General features: G+C 36.8%; 6 protein-coding genes across 6 annotated transcripts; 3 read left to right on the top strand and 3 right to left on the bottom strand.

Annotated features, from left to right (window-relative positions):
• Positions 1-135: 135 nt before the first annotated feature.
• Positions 136-845, bottom strand: MONOS_12793 (uncharacterized protein; the record flags this gene model as incomplete). Its single annotated transcript, XM_067865439.1, has 2 exons — positions 136-428; positions 557-845. 2 exons carry the CDS (start codon positions 843-845, stop codon positions 136-138), a joined length of 582 nt encoding a protein of 193 aa, XP_067730963.1.
• A 262-nt stretch (positions 846-1,107) lies between these two features.
• Positions 1,108-2,716, bottom strand: MONOS_12792 (uncharacterized protein; the record flags this gene model as incomplete). The annotated part of the gene is made up of 3 exons (XM_067865438.1): positions 1,108-1,678; positions 1,954-2,448; positions 2,694-2,716. The coding sequence occupies 3 exons, from the start codon at positions 2,714-2,716 to the stop codon at positions 1,108-1,110; spliced, it is 1,089 nt and encodes a 362-aa protein (XP_067730962.1).
• Positions 2,717-3,797: 1,081 nt separating this feature from the next.
• Positions 3,798-7,010, bottom strand: MONOS_16738 (uncharacterized protein; the record flags this gene model as incomplete). The annotated part of the gene is made up of 1 exon (XM_067869615.1): positions 3,798-7,010. The coding sequence occupies one exon, from the start codon at positions 7,008-7,010 to the stop codon at positions 3,798-3,800; it is 3,213 nt and encodes a 1,070-aa protein (XP_067730961.1).
• Positions 7,011-10,259: 3,249 nt separating this feature from the next.
• MONOS_17354 (uncharacterized protein) lies at positions 10,260-11,700 on the top strand (the record flags this gene model as incomplete). The annotated part of the gene is made up of 4 exons (XM_067870266.1): positions 10,260-10,518; positions 10,704-10,973; positions 11,064-11,247; positions 11,577-11,700. The coding sequence occupies 4 exons, from the start codon at positions 10,260-10,262 to the stop codon at positions 11,698-11,700; spliced, it is 837 nt and encodes a 278-aa protein (XP_067730960.1).
• A 4,945-nt stretch (positions 11,701-16,645) lies between these two features.
• MONOS_14523 (putative Myotubularin-like phosphatase domain) lies at positions 16,646-17,164 on the top strand (the record flags this gene model as incomplete). Its single annotated transcript, XM_067867332.1, has 2 exons — positions 16,646-16,968; positions 17,047-17,164. The coding sequence occupies 2 exons, from the start codon at positions 16,646-16,648 to the stop codon at positions 17,162-17,164; spliced, it is 441 nt and encodes a 146-aa protein (XP_067730959.1).
• Positions 17,165-17,432: 268 nt separating this feature from the next.
• On the top strand, positions 17,433-18,134 carry MONOS_14522 (uncharacterized protein; the record flags this gene model as incomplete). The annotated part of the gene is made up of 1 exon (XM_067867331.1): positions 17,433-18,134. One exon carries the CDS (start codon positions 17,433-17,435, stop codon positions 18,132-18,134), a length of 702 nt encoding a protein of 233 aa, XP_067730958.1.
• Between the last annotated feature and the right edge of the window lie 1,823 nt (positions 18,135-19,957).

Below are 19,957 nucleotides of genomic sequence, written 5' to 3'. Positions count from 1 at the left end.
CTTCCTATTGATCTTTTTATGCACTTCACACTCGTTGCTGTAGATTCACCTCTCTTCGCAGAACAGCTCAGCTGTGTCTCTCGCCTCGTACACTCCTTCCACAGCTGCCCTTCCTTCTCCTCTCCACAAACTCATCTACTTTCTCATGTTCTCCACCAGTTGCATATCTCTCACAGTATCTTCTCCTCCCAAGCTGAACAGCCTCGTTCCACACAACAGGCTCAGAAACGAGTTCGCATCATTTGCCAATATTCCCCCTGTTGTCCCGGCATGCGAAGAAGGAATGGTTGTTTGCTTTGGAAGCTGAGGTGACCAAAGCTGGTTGAAAAGATGGAAGAGTGCCTTTCCGAGAGAGTGAAGCAAAGAAGCGCCTTCATCCTGCCCAATCTGTTCATCAACCTCACAAACAGCTTCTTCGGCCCTGTCTTCTGTTTGTTTTTCTCCCCAAACACAGAATTGTTCCCAAGGTCATCTACTCCTCCTCCTCTATCTTCTCCATTTGCATTGGCATGCCGCCTAACAAGACACACTTGCAGAAGAAGAAGCTATCGCAAACCCGTTTTCCGCAGCTGCTCTGAGATGTGCCTGCAATTCTCTGCCGAGTGCTGCTCTGATGGCAGACAGGACAAGATGTCTTCGTGACACAGAAACAGCCGCCAAGCTGTGGTTGCTGTGTCTTCTGGTGGGTTCTGCCGGGCTTCTCTGCTGCCGTCTGAGCCAACTGTGTTCTCTTCCTCTTCTTTCTCTCCATTTTCCTTGTGAGCTTGGCTGAAGGAGCGACAGAGGCAGAGGAGTCGGACTGAGCTCTCCGCTGAAGATGGTTGAGGTGGGTGAGAAAGAAACATGCGACTTCTGATTGCTCTTTAGGGATTCCGATGAAAGCGTCTTTCGCTGCTTGCTAGAGAAAAGCAGGGCAAGGAGTGTATTTGTGTCTTCTTTTCTTTCTGCTGCCTTGTCTGTTTAAGAGGCATTTGAGGAGTTAGCAGATCGTGTTAAATACAAACTGTCTTCATCATCACTAACGTCACTATCATCGCTATCGTCGTTGTCATCATCTTCACTGTCTTCTTCTGCTTCTTCAGTGTCTGTTGTACCTGCTCCGTTCACTCACTCTTTCCTCTCTTCATTTCGAATCAAATAGTTCATGTTCTTCCCTTTCCCTCTCGGCAAGAACTTTCTTTTTTGCTTCTTTGCCTTGCTTTCCTCTTCCTGAACGAGATTTGCATAAAGTCTAATATCGGTTGGATTGATTGTTGGAATGATCCTTCCATGTATCTGCTTCAGTGTGTTCTTCATCAATTTCTTAAGTGAATCTCTTTTCTCCCTGTCCTTCATCTCAGTTGTTATTAATGTTGCTTCGATTGAGCTGTTTTCTCTTATTTTTGCTGAGTTGAATGTGGTAGAGGTGCCATATTCAAAAACAAATCTGATCTTTTTCGGTGTCTGCCGATTTGCCTGTGTGCTTGTCATGGATATCTTTGCACTAAGAATCCTGTCTAACTCCACGTCTTCTTCTTCTTCTTCTTCCTCCTTATCATCCACTTCCTCGTCATAGCCATTCCACTCAATGTCACTTCTGCTTCTTCCACTTGTCTCACGAGTGTCAGATTCAGAAGAGTCAAATGTGATGCTGCCATCTGCCACACAAAGCAGCTCCAACTTTTTCGAAAGAAGCTCACTTAGGACAGCTTATGAACCCATCATCGGACTTGTCTTTGATTGGAATGCTTTTCCTTTCGCTTTTTTTCCCCTTTCACTCCCGCTTTCCCTCTGCACTTTGCTCCTCTTTGCCTTCAAAACTCCTATTCATCTGAAGGAAGCTCATCAAACACTGAAATAATTCTTTCCTTATCTTTCTCCTTTTTCCTTTTTCCCTTCTCATCTTCTTTCACTTTCTCTTTGTTTCCAAGCTTCCTCTAACTCTCCAATGCCGCGGCAGCTGACTCCAAACACCTCGAATACTGTACAGTCACATTTGCACTTGCTCCTCCTTCGCTCTTCTGCACCTGTTGACTCAGCCCCATCGCTGTCATCATCTTCTTCTTCCGCATCTTCGGTGGTCTTCCTCTTGGAATAGCCAGCAGCACTTGCCACATCCCCACACGTAATAGCTTCTTCTTCTTGCTGTTATTATTATTATTGATGTTATTTCCACTTCCTCCCATCTTATTTGTCAGCCCTAGCACTTCTGATTTGAACTCTGGTGGAGCAATTCTTGAGTTTGTGTATGTCTTCATACGAACTGTCCGCTTGAAGGCAGCAAGCGCTTTTCTCCCTCCGCTTCGTTTGAGTGCTCTTCCGAATGCAATTGATGGCATGCTCAGCAGTGAAACAGAAGAAGAAGAAAATGATGATGAAGAGGGATTCTTGGTTTGATCACTTGAAATCGGGAAAGATGCAGCTGGAAAACCAACATTCAATGAGGCAGAAGAAGAAGAAAATAAAAGACTTGGAAATATAATTAAAATTAAAAAATAAATAAACAAACAAAATGCCTTGAAGGACAAACATAGAATAATTTGCTTCTCTCCATAAGAAACGGGAAACAACAAAATTCAACTATGACTTCAGTCGAGAAAGAGCCACAGAATCTCCACAAAGAAAAGCGAAAGAAATATTCAAAAATGTATAATAGAATCTTTGGCAAATTAAGAAAAATTCCGAAAATTAAGTATCAACACGAAATTTCAAACATTTTTGTTAATTGAAATCCCATTTCAATTTTCAATTTTTTTATTGATCTGCAATTTGCAGAAATGCTTTTTTTATACACCTAGATAATATTTATATGTTGTCGAAGTATTTCATGAGGTCCATAACCATTTCTGCAAATTTCCACGTCATAAAAAAAGTTTTCATGATCATTGAGATCTTTTTTTAATGCAAAAAATTTTTTGTTGATCTGTTTGTAAAAATTCATGATGTTTTTTTTTTTGAGTTTGTTGGTTTTCTATATATGATATTGCAATATGGAAGAAATAAAAATAATTTCAAGCAGAAAAATGTTTGTATATTCGAATTTGAGTTTTTTTCGAAATGGAAAAAAGATCTGTGAAACGAAAAAAATACGTTAAAAATTAACAATCGTTCACCAATCAAAATGACATAAATAAACAAAAAGTACTTCATGATATTGATCATTAATAAAATTGAAAACAGTCAGATATTTTCTAATCAGATTCAATAACTTTCAAAAAAACATAATTCCATCACATAATCATCAAAACAATCACCAAATGTTAACTAAATGTCAACAATTTTGAACAATAAAAGATATAAGAAAAAACAGTACTATTGCAACAAATAAAAGGTATCAAAGACAATTCCAAACAAAAAAGAAAACTCATACAAAAAGTTCAAAAACTAACTTGTCTATTTTCCCTCTGTTTTCCATCCACTCTGCACTTTCTGATATTTCTCTCCCTTTGACTCAAAAAGATCAAATCCAACATTGAAAAAAGACAGACACAATGATAAGACAACATTTCACACTCTCAACAACTCTCGCTTTCATAAACCTCACCCAAAGATCAATGAATTCCCTCACAACTCTCTCTATTAATGAATCTCGATAAATACAAATATATGCGGGACAATAACCAATTTTATTATAGGGACAATATAGGGACAAAAACCACAAGAAAACAATCGGATTCTAACTATTGTGCACCTGGGAGGCTGTTCGTCGTATCCAAGTCCGGATATTGCAGCCCAAAGGCTGCAATATCTAATACGAACAGTCATGTCCAGCACCCTTCCGATAGAGTGCCAGCTAAGCATACACAACAACTAGTTTCTTAATAGGGGACACCAAAAGAACAATTTTGAGATTCATTAAAAGAAGAAGAGTCAAGAAGAAGCTCAAATCTCCTTGAAAGAAGATCTTGAGAAGATTGAGAAAGAAGAGAAGAGTTAGATGATGTGATATCAGAGTGAAATGACTTTCTTGAACGTTGAACCTTTTCTTTCATTGTCGAAGATTCGAGGGCAACCAGAGAGCGTTGAGGAAGATATCCAACAGCAGATGCGCAGACAAATGAGCCCTTGCGCTCAAAGTATAAATAGTCCTTCATGTGAGGGACTGACAGTGATGGCCATGAAATTTGCTGAGATGGTACATACTCTTCAAAGTACCTCTCATGCTCACAGTTATTGACAGATGTTGTTGATGGTGAAGAGTTTGATGATGTTGTTGAGAAAATGTTTGATTGTGAAGTTGAAGAAGCTGATGTCGAAGTGTTCATATTGTTTTCGAAGAAGTTGATCAAATCACGAAGTGTGGTGATGTGTTCAGTCGAAAGATTGTTGTCGATTGCATTCACTAACGCACCAAATTCACTGTCACATATATTTTTTCCATGGTGCTCAGCGAAGAAGTTGAGTTGAGTATTTTTCTTTTTGAGAAGTTTCGATTGTTTGGAGAGGATGAAGTGAAGAAGGAAGCGATTTCGGTTGTGTAGTCCCGAATCGCAGAAGAACTTAAAAGTGTGAGTGTCTGAGAAGAAGTGTCTTTTGATCACAGATTCCAGACACTCAATGACAAATCTGTGATCATTTGAGAGGCAGTCGGAGAAGAAGTTGAAAGTTCTTTTTATTTGTTGATTATTAATTTTCTGAAGAGAGATGATTGTGAATTGAGAAACTTGTTGGTAATTAAAGAATTCTTGTTGAAGTTGATTTTTTCTGATGGGGAGTTTCCATTTCTCTTTGAAGTCGAAGACGAAGACTGTTTCTCCCTCTTTCAGGTTTTCGACAGAAGATTGATAGTGTTTGCGTTGCATTTCTGCAACAAGTCGATGTTGTCGAAGAAGTTTCAGAGTGTGAAACTCAGCAGAAGAAAGTCCATTTTTGTTTTGCGATGACTTTAATTTGTTTTCCAGATAGTTGAGCTTCTCGCACATTCCACAAAGGTCAGTTCGTCTTTTCGCTTTGGAAAAGTTCGTGGTGAGTTTGTAGAAGTGGGAAAGAGAAACTTTGATGTTTGTTTCTTCTGTAAACTCACTCCACAGTTTCGTTTTGGGCTTGAAGATTAATCTCTTTTCATTGGGAGAAAAGATGCCCGTTTTCTTTCTTTTTTCTTTCAGTGCTTCCAATCCATAATTTGTTGAAATTGACGAAGAGAGTGGAGGAATGGAAGAAGTTTGATGTGGTGGTGTGATGAATGATGATGATGATGATGATGATGATGATGATGATGATGATGATGATGATGATGATGATAAGGTGAATGAAGTGTTTTCATTTAATGTTTCTGAAGAAGATGAAGAACCACCAAATTGAGTTGCTGATAATGTCGGCTTTGTTTTTTCTTTTGTGAAAAATGAAAGTGAAGGAATGAAACCCTGAGCGTAAATATCTTTCCATGAAGAACTCCATTTGTCACTATCGAATTCAGAAACATTTTCATCATTGCAAATACTCCAAAAACTGTTGATTCCACTCTTCCTTTTAACAATAGCAACGTAATGTCCATTTTTTTGATCCAGACGTTTATATAGTATTTGTCCTGAAAGATGATAAATGATAGTTTCCTTATTGCTCTCTTGAAGATGTTGAATGTTTTCTGTTAAAAACCCTTTGCAGAACGTGCGCTGGTTAGTGCGATCAGTTTCAATTAGAAGCGTTCTCGAAGGCGCAGAACTAGCAGAATCAGTGCATTCATGACAGAGAGCTAGCACCTCTGGAAATGCAGCCATTTCCTCCCATCTCGCAGCACAGCATTTTTCCTTGCATTCATCGCAATAGACAGCATTTTTTCCGTTCAATATCTCAGTTGAAAAGATAGAAGATAGACCTTTATGAGGAGATGATGAATTAATGATAACATAACTGCAGGCTTCATTGAAATGATTACAAACTTTTTGACATTTTTGACATTTGAAATGAGTAATGAGCACAGGATTGAAGGTATCCTTGCTTATCAACTCATCTTTTTGAAGAAGTTGATGAAGATTTTCAAATGCTTCTATCACATTCTGTTGCTGCCTGCTGCCATATCCACAAAAGTCTTCCCATTTGTTGATAAGCGATGGGATCCACGAACGCACTGCCATTCCATCTTTAACCAGTTGTTGACAAACACTTACAACACGCGAAGATGTGTTCTTCATAACTGTTTGTTTTTTGATAAAAGATGGTTTTTGCGTGATGATAGAAGACATGCATTGCAGAAGAGAAGCCAAATAGCAAGTATTTCCCAAGTTTGGTAATCCATTTGTTATTTGTGATGATGTTTTCGAAGAATTTAATGAATTTGAAGAAGATTGAGAATGAGAATTATTTTTAATTGACTTTTCTTTAGCATTCTTTTTTGAAATATTTTTTGAAGAATTTCTTTGTTGAAATATTTCTTTATTTGAAGATTGAATGCTTTGTTGTTGATGTATTGAAATGTCATTCTCTTTTGAAAATGAAGAAAAGAGAGTTTGAAATGCTTGAGGTGGAATTAATGTGGGTGAAGTAGCATAATCCACTAATTGTTCACAAACCCACACATCATCGTTATTAAAGGAAGTTGAAGATTCTTCAATTGCATAAGAATTTAAATATTCTTTCTGTTTCTTTGCGAAAGATGAGGAAGATGAGGAAGATGAGGAAGACGAGGAAGACGAGGAAGACGAGGAATTGGATGATGTTGTTTTCTGTTTGAATAGTTTGTGAATTGGAATTGGAGATGGAGACGAATGACGTTTTTGATGTAATTTCTTTGTTTTTCTTTTTGTTGAACCCCTTTCTCTCCTTGTTGGAGTACTGATTGGAGCATCAACAGCTTGAGAAGAAGAGGAATTTGAAGATGGAGAATTTTTTTCTGAAATGGGATTAGATTTTTTATTTTGTTGAGACGATGTTGAAGAGGAAGAAGATTGTTTTTTCCTTTGAGATGAATTTTCAGTAATGATCTCTTCTTCCCAAGCCTCTTCTTCGATGTATCTGACATATTCTGGCTCAGCTCGCTGCTTTTTCTTTGCTGACTGAAGCGAAGTTGAAGCTTCAGTCGAATGGGCTAACATCCAGTTGTTGCCCTTTTCCCAATCCTGTTCATTCAAACCTAAATAAACAGAGAAAATTATTCAAAAAAATTAAATAAACACAAACCACTTTTGCAAGACGGAGGATGAGGTTTTTGAGGAGGAATGATAAAGCCTTGATTTTTTTTTAGCGTTTGTTTGGCATATATAAATTTTCCCTCTGTGACATCATATCCATAGTCCTGTAAATCGGATAATGATGTGTTGCGGGACAGCGCTTGTAGCATTGTTGTCTGAGTGTGCAACGGTGCGTTGTTGTACACCACAGACAGGTCTTCCAGCAGCTTTGTGTGATATTCTGTTTCAAAAAAAATATATAATAAACAAAATTAAAAGAAAAAAAATAACAGAGAGAAATAATAATACTTATAACACAATACAAAAAAACAAAAAACCAAACCATTCAAAGACTTCAGTAAATCATTAATTACTGAAGATGATTGCCTATAGTTGTAAAAGAGATATACGAGCAACGAATCAACGTCATCTCCGCCAATTCGTTTAATTTCGTTCCAAATAACTTTGCATCGAGAATTAAGAGTTGATTGAGGTTTTGAAAAAGGCATTTTTATTTTGAAAGTATTTTAATTATGGTTTGATGGTAATATAAATTTATATGTTGTTGTTTGAATTTATAATTCTTTTTTTTTTTTTTTTTTTTTTTTTTTTTTTTTTTTTTTTTTTTTTTTGGGCTTTGTGTTTATTCCATGAAAAATTGAAAAATAAATATTCAAAGAGCTTCGGAAAAAAATTTTTTATTACGCAAAAATATCCTAATGAAATTTGTCTACAAGTCCACACTGACCTAATCTTCTTTCCTTTTCCACATCATCAGAAAATTATATTAACATCAAACAACATAAAAAAAATTATTAAAAAGAAATATAAAAAATATCATTTATAAAACAAAAAATCAGCATTACTATCTCAATCAAAATTTTAATAAATATAACAGTTATTTTTGTATTTATTTAAAAAAAAATGACGAAAGCAAAAATAGGATTTTTTTAAAACTATTTTTCTGAAAAATGATAAGTTTTTTCAAAATTTTCTTTTTTCGATAATGACAAATAACAAACAACAAAAATTTATTTCATCGATTGAAATTTAAGAATTTAGAATATTTATGAAAATGTGTCTTTAAAAATAATCATTCCGAAAAATGTTCACTTTGATCTTATTGATCAATGAAAGATTTTTATTACTTGGAAATTTGCAGAAATCGTTTTTACGCGTATTGATCACTTCTTTATATCATTTATACCATTCTGAACGAAAAAATTATCATTTCTGCAAATTCCCGATCAACGAAAAAATTAAAATTCGAAATGGGTGAATGACAATATTAATTGATTTGATTTTTCTGGAAAGGAACTTTGTTTTTTGGTAAACAAAATTCAAGTATGATTCATTTCTTCTTTTATGCTTCTTCTTCCTCAACTTTTTCAATCCAAACTGTTCTTCATTTATGTCAAATAATTTGATGAATCTTTCATCATTTTCAACCCACATACTTCCACTTTTTCTCCTTTTTCTCCTTTTTCGTTTTTCTGATCCAATGATATTATCCTCCTCTTCCTCCTTCTACTGCTTCTTCTATTGCTGCTTCTCTTTCTGCTTTTCCTTCAACTACTCTACCTATTCTATCGGTTTTGCCACAAAGCGAAGTCATTTCAACAAAATCTCACGAAAGAATCAAAGTGTTTTTCCTCTATTTACTTCGTTCATGCACACTTGCCGTGTTGTGCGTGTGATTGAAATGACAAAGAGAAAAGAAATTATTGTCCAGAGAAATTCAACGCTGACAGAGGTATTTACGATCCATTTCAATCTGCTTGAATTTCTCCTGCTTCTTCTTTATTGTTACAGAGTCGGGAAGAAGAGCAAGAAACCGGCGAAATGTTATGAATACAATTCAAACACAACGAAACTGCATTGTGTGTGGTGGCTGGCCTGGAGATCCTCCCCTCCGCGGCTGTTGTGGACGTGCACCTCCACAACACGGAGAAGGTGATTGTGTGAAAAGAGCTGTCTTTGAACCAGTTGAGTAACGCGTTTACCCGCGAGCTTACACCTGACGATGACACATTCAATTACTTCGATGGGCTGATCTTCACAGAGGTTGCTATGCACTTGCTACAGAATCTGCTGCACCTGTAATTCTATTAAAGTGCTGCTCCGCTGGGAAGCAATACGTTTTGAAGATTGCGTTGCAAACGTTGAGTTTCACAGATGAGCATGCTGTGTTTGAGATCGGGCGAGGAGCAGAGAAGACTGCAATGCATTTTTTGGAACAGGTGCTAATCTGCGAGGTGAATATGCAGATTCAGTCAATCGTGCTTCAGAATGAAGGAGGGACAAGCGTTGACTGCTGACTCAACCTGACTGAAGTGGAGCGTCTGAATGCGTCGGCAACTGATTTCACTCTGTTTGAGTGCCCTGCCATGAGAGGGATTGCACCGGCTTTTGGGAAGCAAATGATATTCTGGAGCTTCCATTCGCTGACGAAAATAGATCATTTGGTTAGGATTCCGATCAAGCTGGGAATTAGATACAGCGCAATGAATGGGATGAATATATGCGCAGTTGGAGGAGGCTCAGGTGAAGAGGAAGAAGCAATGAAATAGAAAGCATCGTAGGCACATGGAGCCAGTGCTGCAAGCGCTGTTGACAAGCGACGACTTTATCGCAAAGGAAAAAGCAGAGCTGCTAGCAGATGAGAAAAAGACAACGATTTAAGCCCCTCTTTCTCCGCTGCTCGGACAGCTGTGCTAGTTGTCACATGAGCGAATTGGCTTTGGAAGTGTGGCTAGCGGAGACATGGAGCGGAGTCTGGTTTGTCTGGAATGTTCTCTTGTGAGGAGGCACACGGCGCTGTAGAAGAGAGCATTCGAAAAAGGAGAGAAGAGTGACATTCTGTTTGACGAGGAAGAAAGCCATCTGCTGATCATGTCACATGTTGAGACGATTCAGCCGATCAGGGGAAAAATTGCAGAATGAGAGAAATGTGTGTGTGTTGTGGAGCTGCGTACACTAATAGCTGCACAATTCGTTGACACTTCACTTCAATTTCACATCAGAGATGCAATTTTCACTTCCTCCTTCTCAAATTCTTCAATTTCAGAACAGAATTATTCATCGTCTTCTTTCTTCAATGGTGTTGGTGTAAGTTTAGAAGGATAGCAGATTTTTTCGTGTCATCGTTTCCCTTCAACACATCGTTCATCTTTTATGAATGCTTCTTCTTCATCCTCTTTATCTAATGTTGTTACATCCAACATTAACTCAGGCAGCATTGATGATAACTCCATCATCGCCTCACTCTCCACACAGCACTCTCAACTTGGAAAAATCAAAGGAATTCCTTCTTCTTTTCCAATGCCTTCTCAATCTTCATCTTCCTCCTCACTGGCAATTACCCCGCATCAGCCAAGCATCCGCAAGAAGCCACCGAGAGCGAGTATCATTGAGCGCATGACGAAGTCGCAGGGTATTCAGACAGCCTCTCGACTTGAGCAGTTCTGCCATATCCTGGAAAAAGCGAGAAACAAAGAGAATCAGTTTATGTTGGCGCTTGCAAGGCAGTCTGTTGATCCGCTTTAAGCAGCTGCTGCGTCAAAATTGCAGTCACGAACATTGACCAGTAGCATTCCACTCAATGAAACCACGAAACAGGCGCTGGAGATAGCAGCACAGGAAAAAGCGGAGCAGAAGGTCAGGATTTCGCAGAAAGAGAAAAGAGAGAAGCGTTTGAGATATACCAATTCATTCCAACGATGTCTGCCATGAAAGGAACACCAAGAGAGAACAAAAGGAACCTGATCCTGCTGAAGGAGACTCGAAGCATCAGTGATGGAGGAAGAAGGATGACTGATGAAAATGAAGAAAGCGAAGTGAATGTTTCTCTTCCTCCCTTGTTGAATCCGTCTACTGGCTCTTCTTCTGGTTCTTGTTCAGTTTCATTTCCATTGTATTCTCAACAGGGAATGGTGCAACAGGTGTTTATGCAATCACAGGATATTCAATGAATTCAAGGGCTTATTCCAACAGGAGCAACGAACATGCAAGGCAGCGCAGCTCGTCTGCCTCCTTTGGGAATGCAGTTGCAACTTCAGAACAAAGAGAACTGTGCCGAGCATCTTAAGGAAATTGAGATCTTCTTTTACTATCTTCAGCTTATATCGTTAGAGCAATCGAAGAAAAAAATACAAAATGCAAGGTTTGAAACACCAAATTCTTTAATGCGCCAGAAAAGAAAAGAGCAAAAGATCACATTGCCTTCAAATTATATTTTCGGATCTCCAATGGATTGTTCAAGTGATAAAAGTCTTCTGACATTGGAAAAGCTCACTGTTCTTCGAACACTTCTTCACAAATGTCACTGACATTTGCTCCACAGGCACATCTATCATCTGCGCTGACTCCTCTTTCAGCTGCCAAGTTATCCTCTCCTGTTTCTGACGTTTTGTGCGAAATGGACATAATCTCTGTGTATAATTCATTGAGATGTGTGTTGGGCATTCGAATATCATTATTTGTTTATTTAAGAGAAGTGACTCAGGTGCGAAGCTGTGTTGGATTAATAACATTTCGTGAATTTTTCGGAGAAGTTGAAGATTTAGCTTCAGTTTGCGTTGGGGCAGCTGAAGAGGAGGATGACATGGACAAGTGAAACAAGATGATCGGATATCAATAAAGAAGCCGTGAAGAATGTGAGGAAGAGATGGTGAACAATGAGAAGAAGAAGGGGGAAAGGAAGTTATATTAGAGATGATGAAAGAGAGACAGAAAAAGAAGAGTTTCAGCTTGAGAAAAGATTGAAAGCTGTTCTGTGAAAGTAATTGGCGAAAGAAAAGATAATTTTGATGGACAGAAAGAGATCTTACAAGAAGTGTTCAATTGGAAGAAGAGAAATGCCACCAAAAAGAAACAGAATGCGGATATATCTTTGGAAGTCTATCTATAACACAAAAAATTCCTGAAAATGATGAAATCAAAGAAAACGAAAGTGCTTCTATAAATAAAAATGCAGATGAGACTGAAAGAGATAACAGAAAAGAAAAAATGGAAAAAGAATGATACAAATCAACAAAAACGAGAAAGTTGTTTTATTTGTGCAAATAGAAAGAGAGAACAGAGTGTTTGGGAGGCTTGTGGAAGGAAAGAGAGGAAGGAGCTGTTCTGCTAGAAGTGAAATACAAGATGATCGAGGAACATTACAAGAACAAAGAGATGATCAAGAAGCTGACAGAGCTGGAGTGAGCAGAAGTCACTATTGACTGAGAAGAGATTGACGAGCAGATGAAACGAATACTGACTGCGAAGAACATGGTCTTAGGAGAACAGGTGAAGATCCCGGAGATGGTAGATGCCAGAAGAAAGGAAAACAAGAAAAAGAAGAAGAAGAAAGAGCATGAGAAAATAGAAAAAAGGGAAGGGGAAAGAAAATATCAATTTATCTGCATGGTATTTCATCTCTGTCTGAGACTCTTCTCATTCAACTTTTCACTTTCAACGAGCCTTTTATCACCACCGCCTCCTCTTCATCATCAAAATAGTCAGTCGCATCCACTTCATTTCAGCAATGAACTTTATTAAAAGCAGAATATCCCTCTTTATCCTCGTCATCATTGTCATCAACACCTTCTTCAACTATTTTTCAACTTCTTCTTTTATGTTTCTTCTTATTTGGCATTGGATCAGAGCATCGACTTAGTGAAATGTCTGTTTTATTCAATTCAGCAGAGCTTCCGAGTTAGCAAATTATTTTCTCATTTCTTCAACTCCCGTTAAATCCAGGACCAAGCATCATCTTTTATTATCTTTTCGGAAGCACAAAAGGCATATTCATTCTATTGCGATATGTGGCCAAGTTTTTATAACAACAGATGTGATTTCTTGTCGAAAGAAACTGATCAGTCGGCGCGAAATCAAAAAAGGAGGACGATTTTGCCTTTTTTGTTTGGAAGCTGAAAGAGGCGGAGATTAAAAAGAAAGAGTATTAGAGCAATTCTTTTATGAAATGGATGAGTTCAAAAATAGCATTCGGCAGGTTTCACAACGTCACACGCCTTCAATATGTCGGAGAAGATGAAACGATGAAGGAAACATATTTATTTGAAAAGGCATATTTAATGGATAATTCTATGAAACAAGAAAATAAACCCCGACAAGCAATGTTGATTTCATCAAATGCACATATAAGATGTTTTCTTCGATTTTGTGTGCCTTCTCTTCAAATATCTTCGGCTTTGCCTTCATTTGCACATATTTTCACCGACAAGTTAGCTGATGAAATGATTTCTGCCTTATGATCTGCACCTTCTCCAGAAGACACATCGCGTTTTGTGTCCTCTTGCAGGACATCTTTGATAGCCAGCAATACATTTCTTTGATACCAAGTATTCTTTCCACGCATTCATTATCAGCTGTATGCCCGTTGATAAAGATTTATAAATCGAAATTCCAATTACCGAATGCTTCTGTTCTGTTATGTCCAACAACCGAGTTGTCTTTCTGAGTGATGTTTCACATGAAAGTGAACAAGGGCTCTTTCACAGAAGCGACAAGGGATTCACACACAAAATGCACATCTCTTTAGATACTGGCCTTGTTACCTCACTTCCTCGCTCATGAAGCAACCTGTGAACTTTGTGTGAATAATAAACATTTTCAAGAGATTATTTGCTGGTTATGCTGGGCTGAGAAAATGCTTCTCATGAAGCAGAAGGTGATTCCAAAGGAGAGAAAGTTTGACGGAGGAGATGGCAGAGGAAAAGAAAGAGCTCGAGAAAGATGCTTTCATCATCAACAATAATTTCCGAACGAAGGATTTGGAAGAAGTAGATTGGAAATAGAAGGAGGAAGTGTGGCAAATAAAGGAAGCAGGGAGGGCAGTTCAAATGAAGAACATAGAGAGAAAAGATAAGATTGAATCTGCCTTATTCATAATTTTTATCTCCTGTTCATTCCATTCTCCGTTCGCTGATGCTTATGAGCTTCACAGCTGGAACGGAGATTTGACGGAACTGTTTTCGCTAAAGAACTGGAGAAAACAAACATTTTTTATTAGAAATCAAGAGTTTTTTATCCATTTTGCAATCTTCTCAAATTTTCATTAATAATGTTCTTAAGTATTTCTATTGAAAAACAAGTTTTTGAACTTTATATTTTCCTTTTTAAGATTTATTTTTCTTTTCTTTTCTTTTTTGAAACTTAATAAATAAATTCTTTTTTTCTTTAAACATAAAAATAGATATGTATTTTTGAATAAATTATTAAACACATATATATCACAGTAATAAATGATAAATGCTTATGAAAAATCAATTTTTATTTTATGATCAATGAAACCACAATATATATTATTTTTTCGATTTTTGATCTTTTTTTATGATATCAAAAAAAATCACCCATATTGACTTGGATATCTTCATATATGTATTTACACAATTCAAAAGTTCTAAGATGATAAATAACATATTTTGATGAAAATTGTGTTTTGTTTATCCATTTATATTATTATGGATCATTTGATCAAATGATAAAAATAACTCAATAATTAGCAATAAACTTTAAGAAATTAATTGATTGTGAAGAATTGACATCCTCACTAAAATAATATATGAATTTTTTTTTCTTTTTTTAGTGACCGACAGCAACCAAAATTTGCATATCGTATCGCACAGGTCTAGTGTGGATTTTTATAAATATTGAAAATTTACTTTTTTTTCTTCAAAAAATTTTTTCAGAAAATTTTTTCTATGAAAAAGATGGTTCGGTTATAATCAAGTTCTGTTATAATCACAGAAAATCGTGCAAAATGGATTGTGATTATAACCGAGCTTGACTGTATTTGATTTTTCATTCTCTCTTATTTTTCAATTTGAAATTGTTTCTTAACAATATAGATTTTGTGTTTGTCTTTTTTTTTTAATGAAGATTTTTTTGATTCACAATTCTTGAATAATTATGAAAAAATTGGGCATAGGTGTAAATTGTACAACTTTCAGTTTGAATTTTTTCAAAATTTGAATATCATAGCGTTAATCTGCATAATTTAACTGAGCGATTCAAGGAGGGAAATTGCGAAATTCGATCATGAAAATTCACTCGATCTTTATTATTGATCAAAAATCCGATAATTTATTATTTCATTTTTGATCAAAAACATTATTTATATTTAAATTTCCGAGAAAGTCAAAATATGCATATGGGTCATTATTTTTCATATCGTAACTTTGTTCGAAGAAAGATCTTTTTTTTCATAATTGTGGTATGAGCAATTAAAAGCTCAAATATGTGTTAATAAGTGAAATGTGAATGAAGTGTGAAGGAATTATTGAAAAATAAGTGAAATTGAGAAAATCTTGAAAATACCATTATAACATTTAATTTTTTAGTTTTTATTTATATCAAAATTATGTTGCATAACATCTCCCTTCAAGCTCAGTTATTGAATATTTTTGATTAATATTTGAGTATGATTTAATGATTTAACTTTTTTACATGATTTGTATGAACTATCATCAAAAAATGAATGATTGATTGATTTATATAATTTTTAGTGAAATTATGAGGTTTATAAATTTATGTATTGTTATTTAAAACTTTATTAATGTTATGGACGAACATTTTATTTAGGACGAATCGAGAGGATAAAGAGAAGCAATGAAATTTGAAAAGGAATTAAAAGCGAAAATGATGTTAATGGACTTTATGATGAAAGTGACATAATTCCAAAGAAGAATGTGAATAAACGAAAAAAATTGTGATTCATATTATCTATTTGATGTTTGTCTCATTATTATTTATTTATTTATTTATTTGGTTGTTGATTTATATGTTGATTTGTATGTTGATTTGTATGTTTGTTTGTTTTGTTTGCATTCTGCAAGAAATGGGAGGAGGAATTGGTAGGCTGAAATGGAGGTTGGTGTGATTGCAAGATTTTTTAGTGCAGGGCAGTGGCAAGAAAGAGATGTTGATGAAGAAGGAAAGTTGAATGAGAAATGGAGAAGGTGGCAAAGTTGAATTAAATTCCTGTTAAAATGATGAATTCGCCAACAGATTCTGTGAGGGGTTGTAGCGGCAAGAAGAGGAGAGAAGAGGGAAAAGGAGGAATGTGTTGTGTGAGAGAACGATGGAAAGGAGGAGCTTTGGAAGGATGGTTGCAAAGGAATGGAGGAGCTGTGAAGCATGCGGACTTAATTCCGAAGAGACAAAACAGGCGATGCTACCACGTTCGTTGATACCTTTATCTTCATCGCCATCGTATTATTCTTCTTCTCTTTCTTCCTCATCTTCCTTCTTCTTCTTCCTCTTCTTCCTCTTCTTCCTCTTCTTCCTCTTCTTTCTCTTCTTTCTCTTCTTCCTCTTCTTCCTCTTCTTCTTTTTCCTCTTCATTGCCTCCTTATCCACTAACTACCAAAAGCACAACCACCTCTTCCCCCGTTGCTTTCTCCTCTGCCCCTCCCGTCAAAGATCGCCTTCTCATCCTCGACCTCCGCCCAAAACTGAATTCCGTGGGCCAGTCATTCATCTTCAGCGAGTCCGAATCCGAGTCTAACTATCCCTTTGCGGAGTGCCGAAACTTTGCAATCCCCAACCTCCATTCCATGCGCACGTGCATGTGCTCTATGCGTGCTGCGTGTGTGGCGTGGGCGCAACGCGAGATCGATGCCGAGGTCTTCTACGCTCTGTCACAGCTATCACGCTGGCTGGAGAACATCCAGGTGCACCTGCTTTCTGCACTCGAAGTCGTACAAGCAGTTCAAGGCGGGTGGAATGTGCTTGCTCACTGCGCTGATGGCTGGGACAGGACACTCACCATCACTTCACTCGCATTCTTGCTACTGGATCCATTCTCCAGGACGATTGCTGGCTTTTCGACGCTTGTGAAGAAGGAGCGGATGCACTTTGGGTATCAGTTTGTGACGAGGTACGGAAACAGGCAGAGATGGTAGCCGATAGGAGAATGAAGAAGTTATTATGTGTACAAGCACACTTCCAACGGAAGAGCTGGAGGAGGCAGAACAGGAGAGCATTGCAACAACGGAAGTGGTAATACTGCTGATGGTGGTGGTGGTAGTGGTGGTGGCGGAGGATTGAAGGGAAATACAAGTAAAATTATGTAGCATGGCTCTGCTTTACCGTCTTCCGCACATCCAGTATCTTTCACGCCTGCCTTTCCTGCTTCTCAAATCTCTTCTTCTTCTTCTTCTTTTTCTTCTGCATTTGACAAACCGCATTCTCCGTTAACTTCATCATTTCCTTCTCCAACCCCTTCTTCTTCTCCAATCTTTTCTCCAAATGCTTCTCATTTTTCTCTTCAAGCCTCTTCTCCTTCAGCCATTTCTTCTTTTTCTTCTGCTTCTTCTGCTTCTTCTTCTGTTTCTTCTTCTGATGCAGCTAGTGTCAAATCAGCAGAGCACAAGTTATTCAGAGAGAGGGCAATTTAGCCGCCTGCAAGATGCTTCTGTCCCGTCTGTTGAACCTCGCTCGCTTCCTCTCTCTCCTTCCTCCACCTCTTCCACTTCTTCTCTTCACTTCTCCTCGGCTCATTATCAGTCTGGTTTTTCCTCTCCTTCACCGTCTCCTTCTCCTTCTCCTTCTTTGTCTCCATTTCCTTCTCCTTCTCCTTCTCCTGTTTCTTCCACTCCTTCCTCTTCACCTCTCTTCGCATGCTCTCTTTCCAGCACTTCTCCTTATGTCACTCCCACTCAGTTCGCTGTCCGTCTCTCGACACCTCCAACAAGCTCTTCGTTCTCTTCCTGTTTGTCCAGCAATGAATTGTCTGCTTCAACACATCCTTTAACAATGTCATCGCATTATCCTCCGCGGAATACTCAAGCTGTGCCTGTTTCTTTCTCTTTGTCCTTCGCTTCTTCTTTTGCTCCATCTTCAACACCTTCTTTTTCTTCTTCTTTAATATCAGCTTCAATTCAGGTTCAATCTCAGTCTCAGTCTCAGTCTCAATCTCATATTTCTTCAACAGATACAACTTCTCTTTCTTCTTTTCAATTGCATCCTTTTTCTGAAGCACTGAATGCAGTTTCTCCTCAACAGTTACCGAAAACACCTGAACATTCACAGCTTTTCAATTAAATGTCTAGATAGGAACCATCTGCCGTCCAAAAAACAAACAATGCAGCTCAAATCAAAGCAACATTAGACAAACACTACAGAAATTGCATTCAGACAGGCAAAAGCAGAAAACTGAGGTTGTGTCAGTTAATGATCCAAAGAAGTTTATGATGCGGGCATTGCCCCTTCACTGAGCAGCTCATCATCTTCCCTGGATGCCTCGAACACCTCGTTTGTCAGGTGCTATCGCTCTCAGAATGTTGCAGTCAATGGGAGTGAAGGGAATTCTTCGAAACCAGCGAGACAGCAGATAGCAGACAATTGGGCGAATTCGTTTACTTTGTGTGTGTGGAATGGGTCAAAAACCACTGGGACAAGTGGATCTTATTCAGATGGAGTTTCGAGTGGAGGGGCGATTAATATGTATAATCTGGCATCAGGAACACTTTCAGTGAAGTTTTGTAAGTTCAACAACTGCTATGCACATTATGGCGGTGGAGGTATTATGTGTGTTTCAATAAATTCCATCAAGATTGAGAACAACTCGTTCAATGAATGCTCTGCTCAAAATTGTTATGGAGGAGGGATGGATGCTTATAATATTAAATCATGTGTCAGGTTCAGTAAATGTGAATTCCAGAAATGCAAAGCGAATAGCGTCGGAGGAAATTTTTATTGTCAGCTTTTCATGTTTCTGGAGCATACTGAATTGGAACAATTAATTTGCTTTATGTTTGTGAAAAAAATGAAGCTTTGCAATTGGACTGATTCTTTTTGTCATTTATTGATTTTATGTAATTTTCTTCACTTTTTTTTAAAGTTTTGTCTTTTTTCTTCATTTCATCTGTACACTGGTAAATTGAAATAAATATTTTGTAATTGCTAAAGTTAATTATATGCTTAATGAGAAATCAAATTGATGTGTTATGTTTTACAAGTTCTTCTATCGAATTTATCAAAAACATGAAGATCTCTTCAAAGATTTAACAAATTAATGTTTTTTCAGTGAAAAACGAAGTGGAAATTTCAAAAATAATATCATTTTCAATGGAAACAATAAAGTCCAATGTTTGAAATGAAGAAAAAACAAAAATCGATGAAAAATAATATGATAGCAAAACAAAACATTGCGGTAACTTTTCACGTTTTATCCAAACTTTTCGAAATGATAATATGTAATTATTATGATTTGACTTCATTTCTATTCCATTTTTTGTTTCATCATTCAATAAACAAAACATTTATTTTCCAATTAATTTTGCATCTTTTGAGCAATTCTACTAGACCTAAATCTTATATACGTCGTTAATAACATTAATAATATCATCAAAAAAATAACCACAAAAATTATAAACCTCACAATTTCACTAAAAATTATATAAATCAATCAATCATTCATTTTTTGATGATAGTTCATACAAATCATGTTAAAAAGTTAAATCATTAAATCATACTCAAATATTAATCAAAAATATTCAATAACTGAGCTTGAAGGGAGATGTTATGCAACATAATTTTGATATAAATAAAAACTAAAAAATTAAATGTTATAATGGTATTTTCAAGATTTTCTCAATTTCACTTATTTTTCAATAATTCCTTCACACTTCATTCACATTTCACTTATTAACACATATTTGAGCTTTTAATTGCTCATACCACAATTATGAAAAAAAAGATCTTTCTTCGAACAAAGTTACGATATGAAAAATAATGACCCATATTTTTATTAATACTGTTAGAGGAAACACAAGTTATGTTGCAATCATTCGTTATGATATAAATACGATAATGCGTGTTGTGTTGCTATGCTGATCTGGATAATAAGAAGAGGATTTCATACA

Source organism: Monocercomonoides exilis (assembly GCF_001643675.1).
Source record: "Monocercomonoides exilis strain PA203 chromosome Unknown scaffold13-1861174, whole genome shotgun sequence".
In the NCBI taxonomy this organism is placed as follows: domain Eukaryota; phylum Preaxostyla; order Oxymonadida; family Polymastigidae; genus Monocercomonoides; species Monocercomonoides exilis.
Note: the sequence above shows the minus strand (reverse complement) of the source record. Positions and strands in the feature narration are given on the sequence as shown.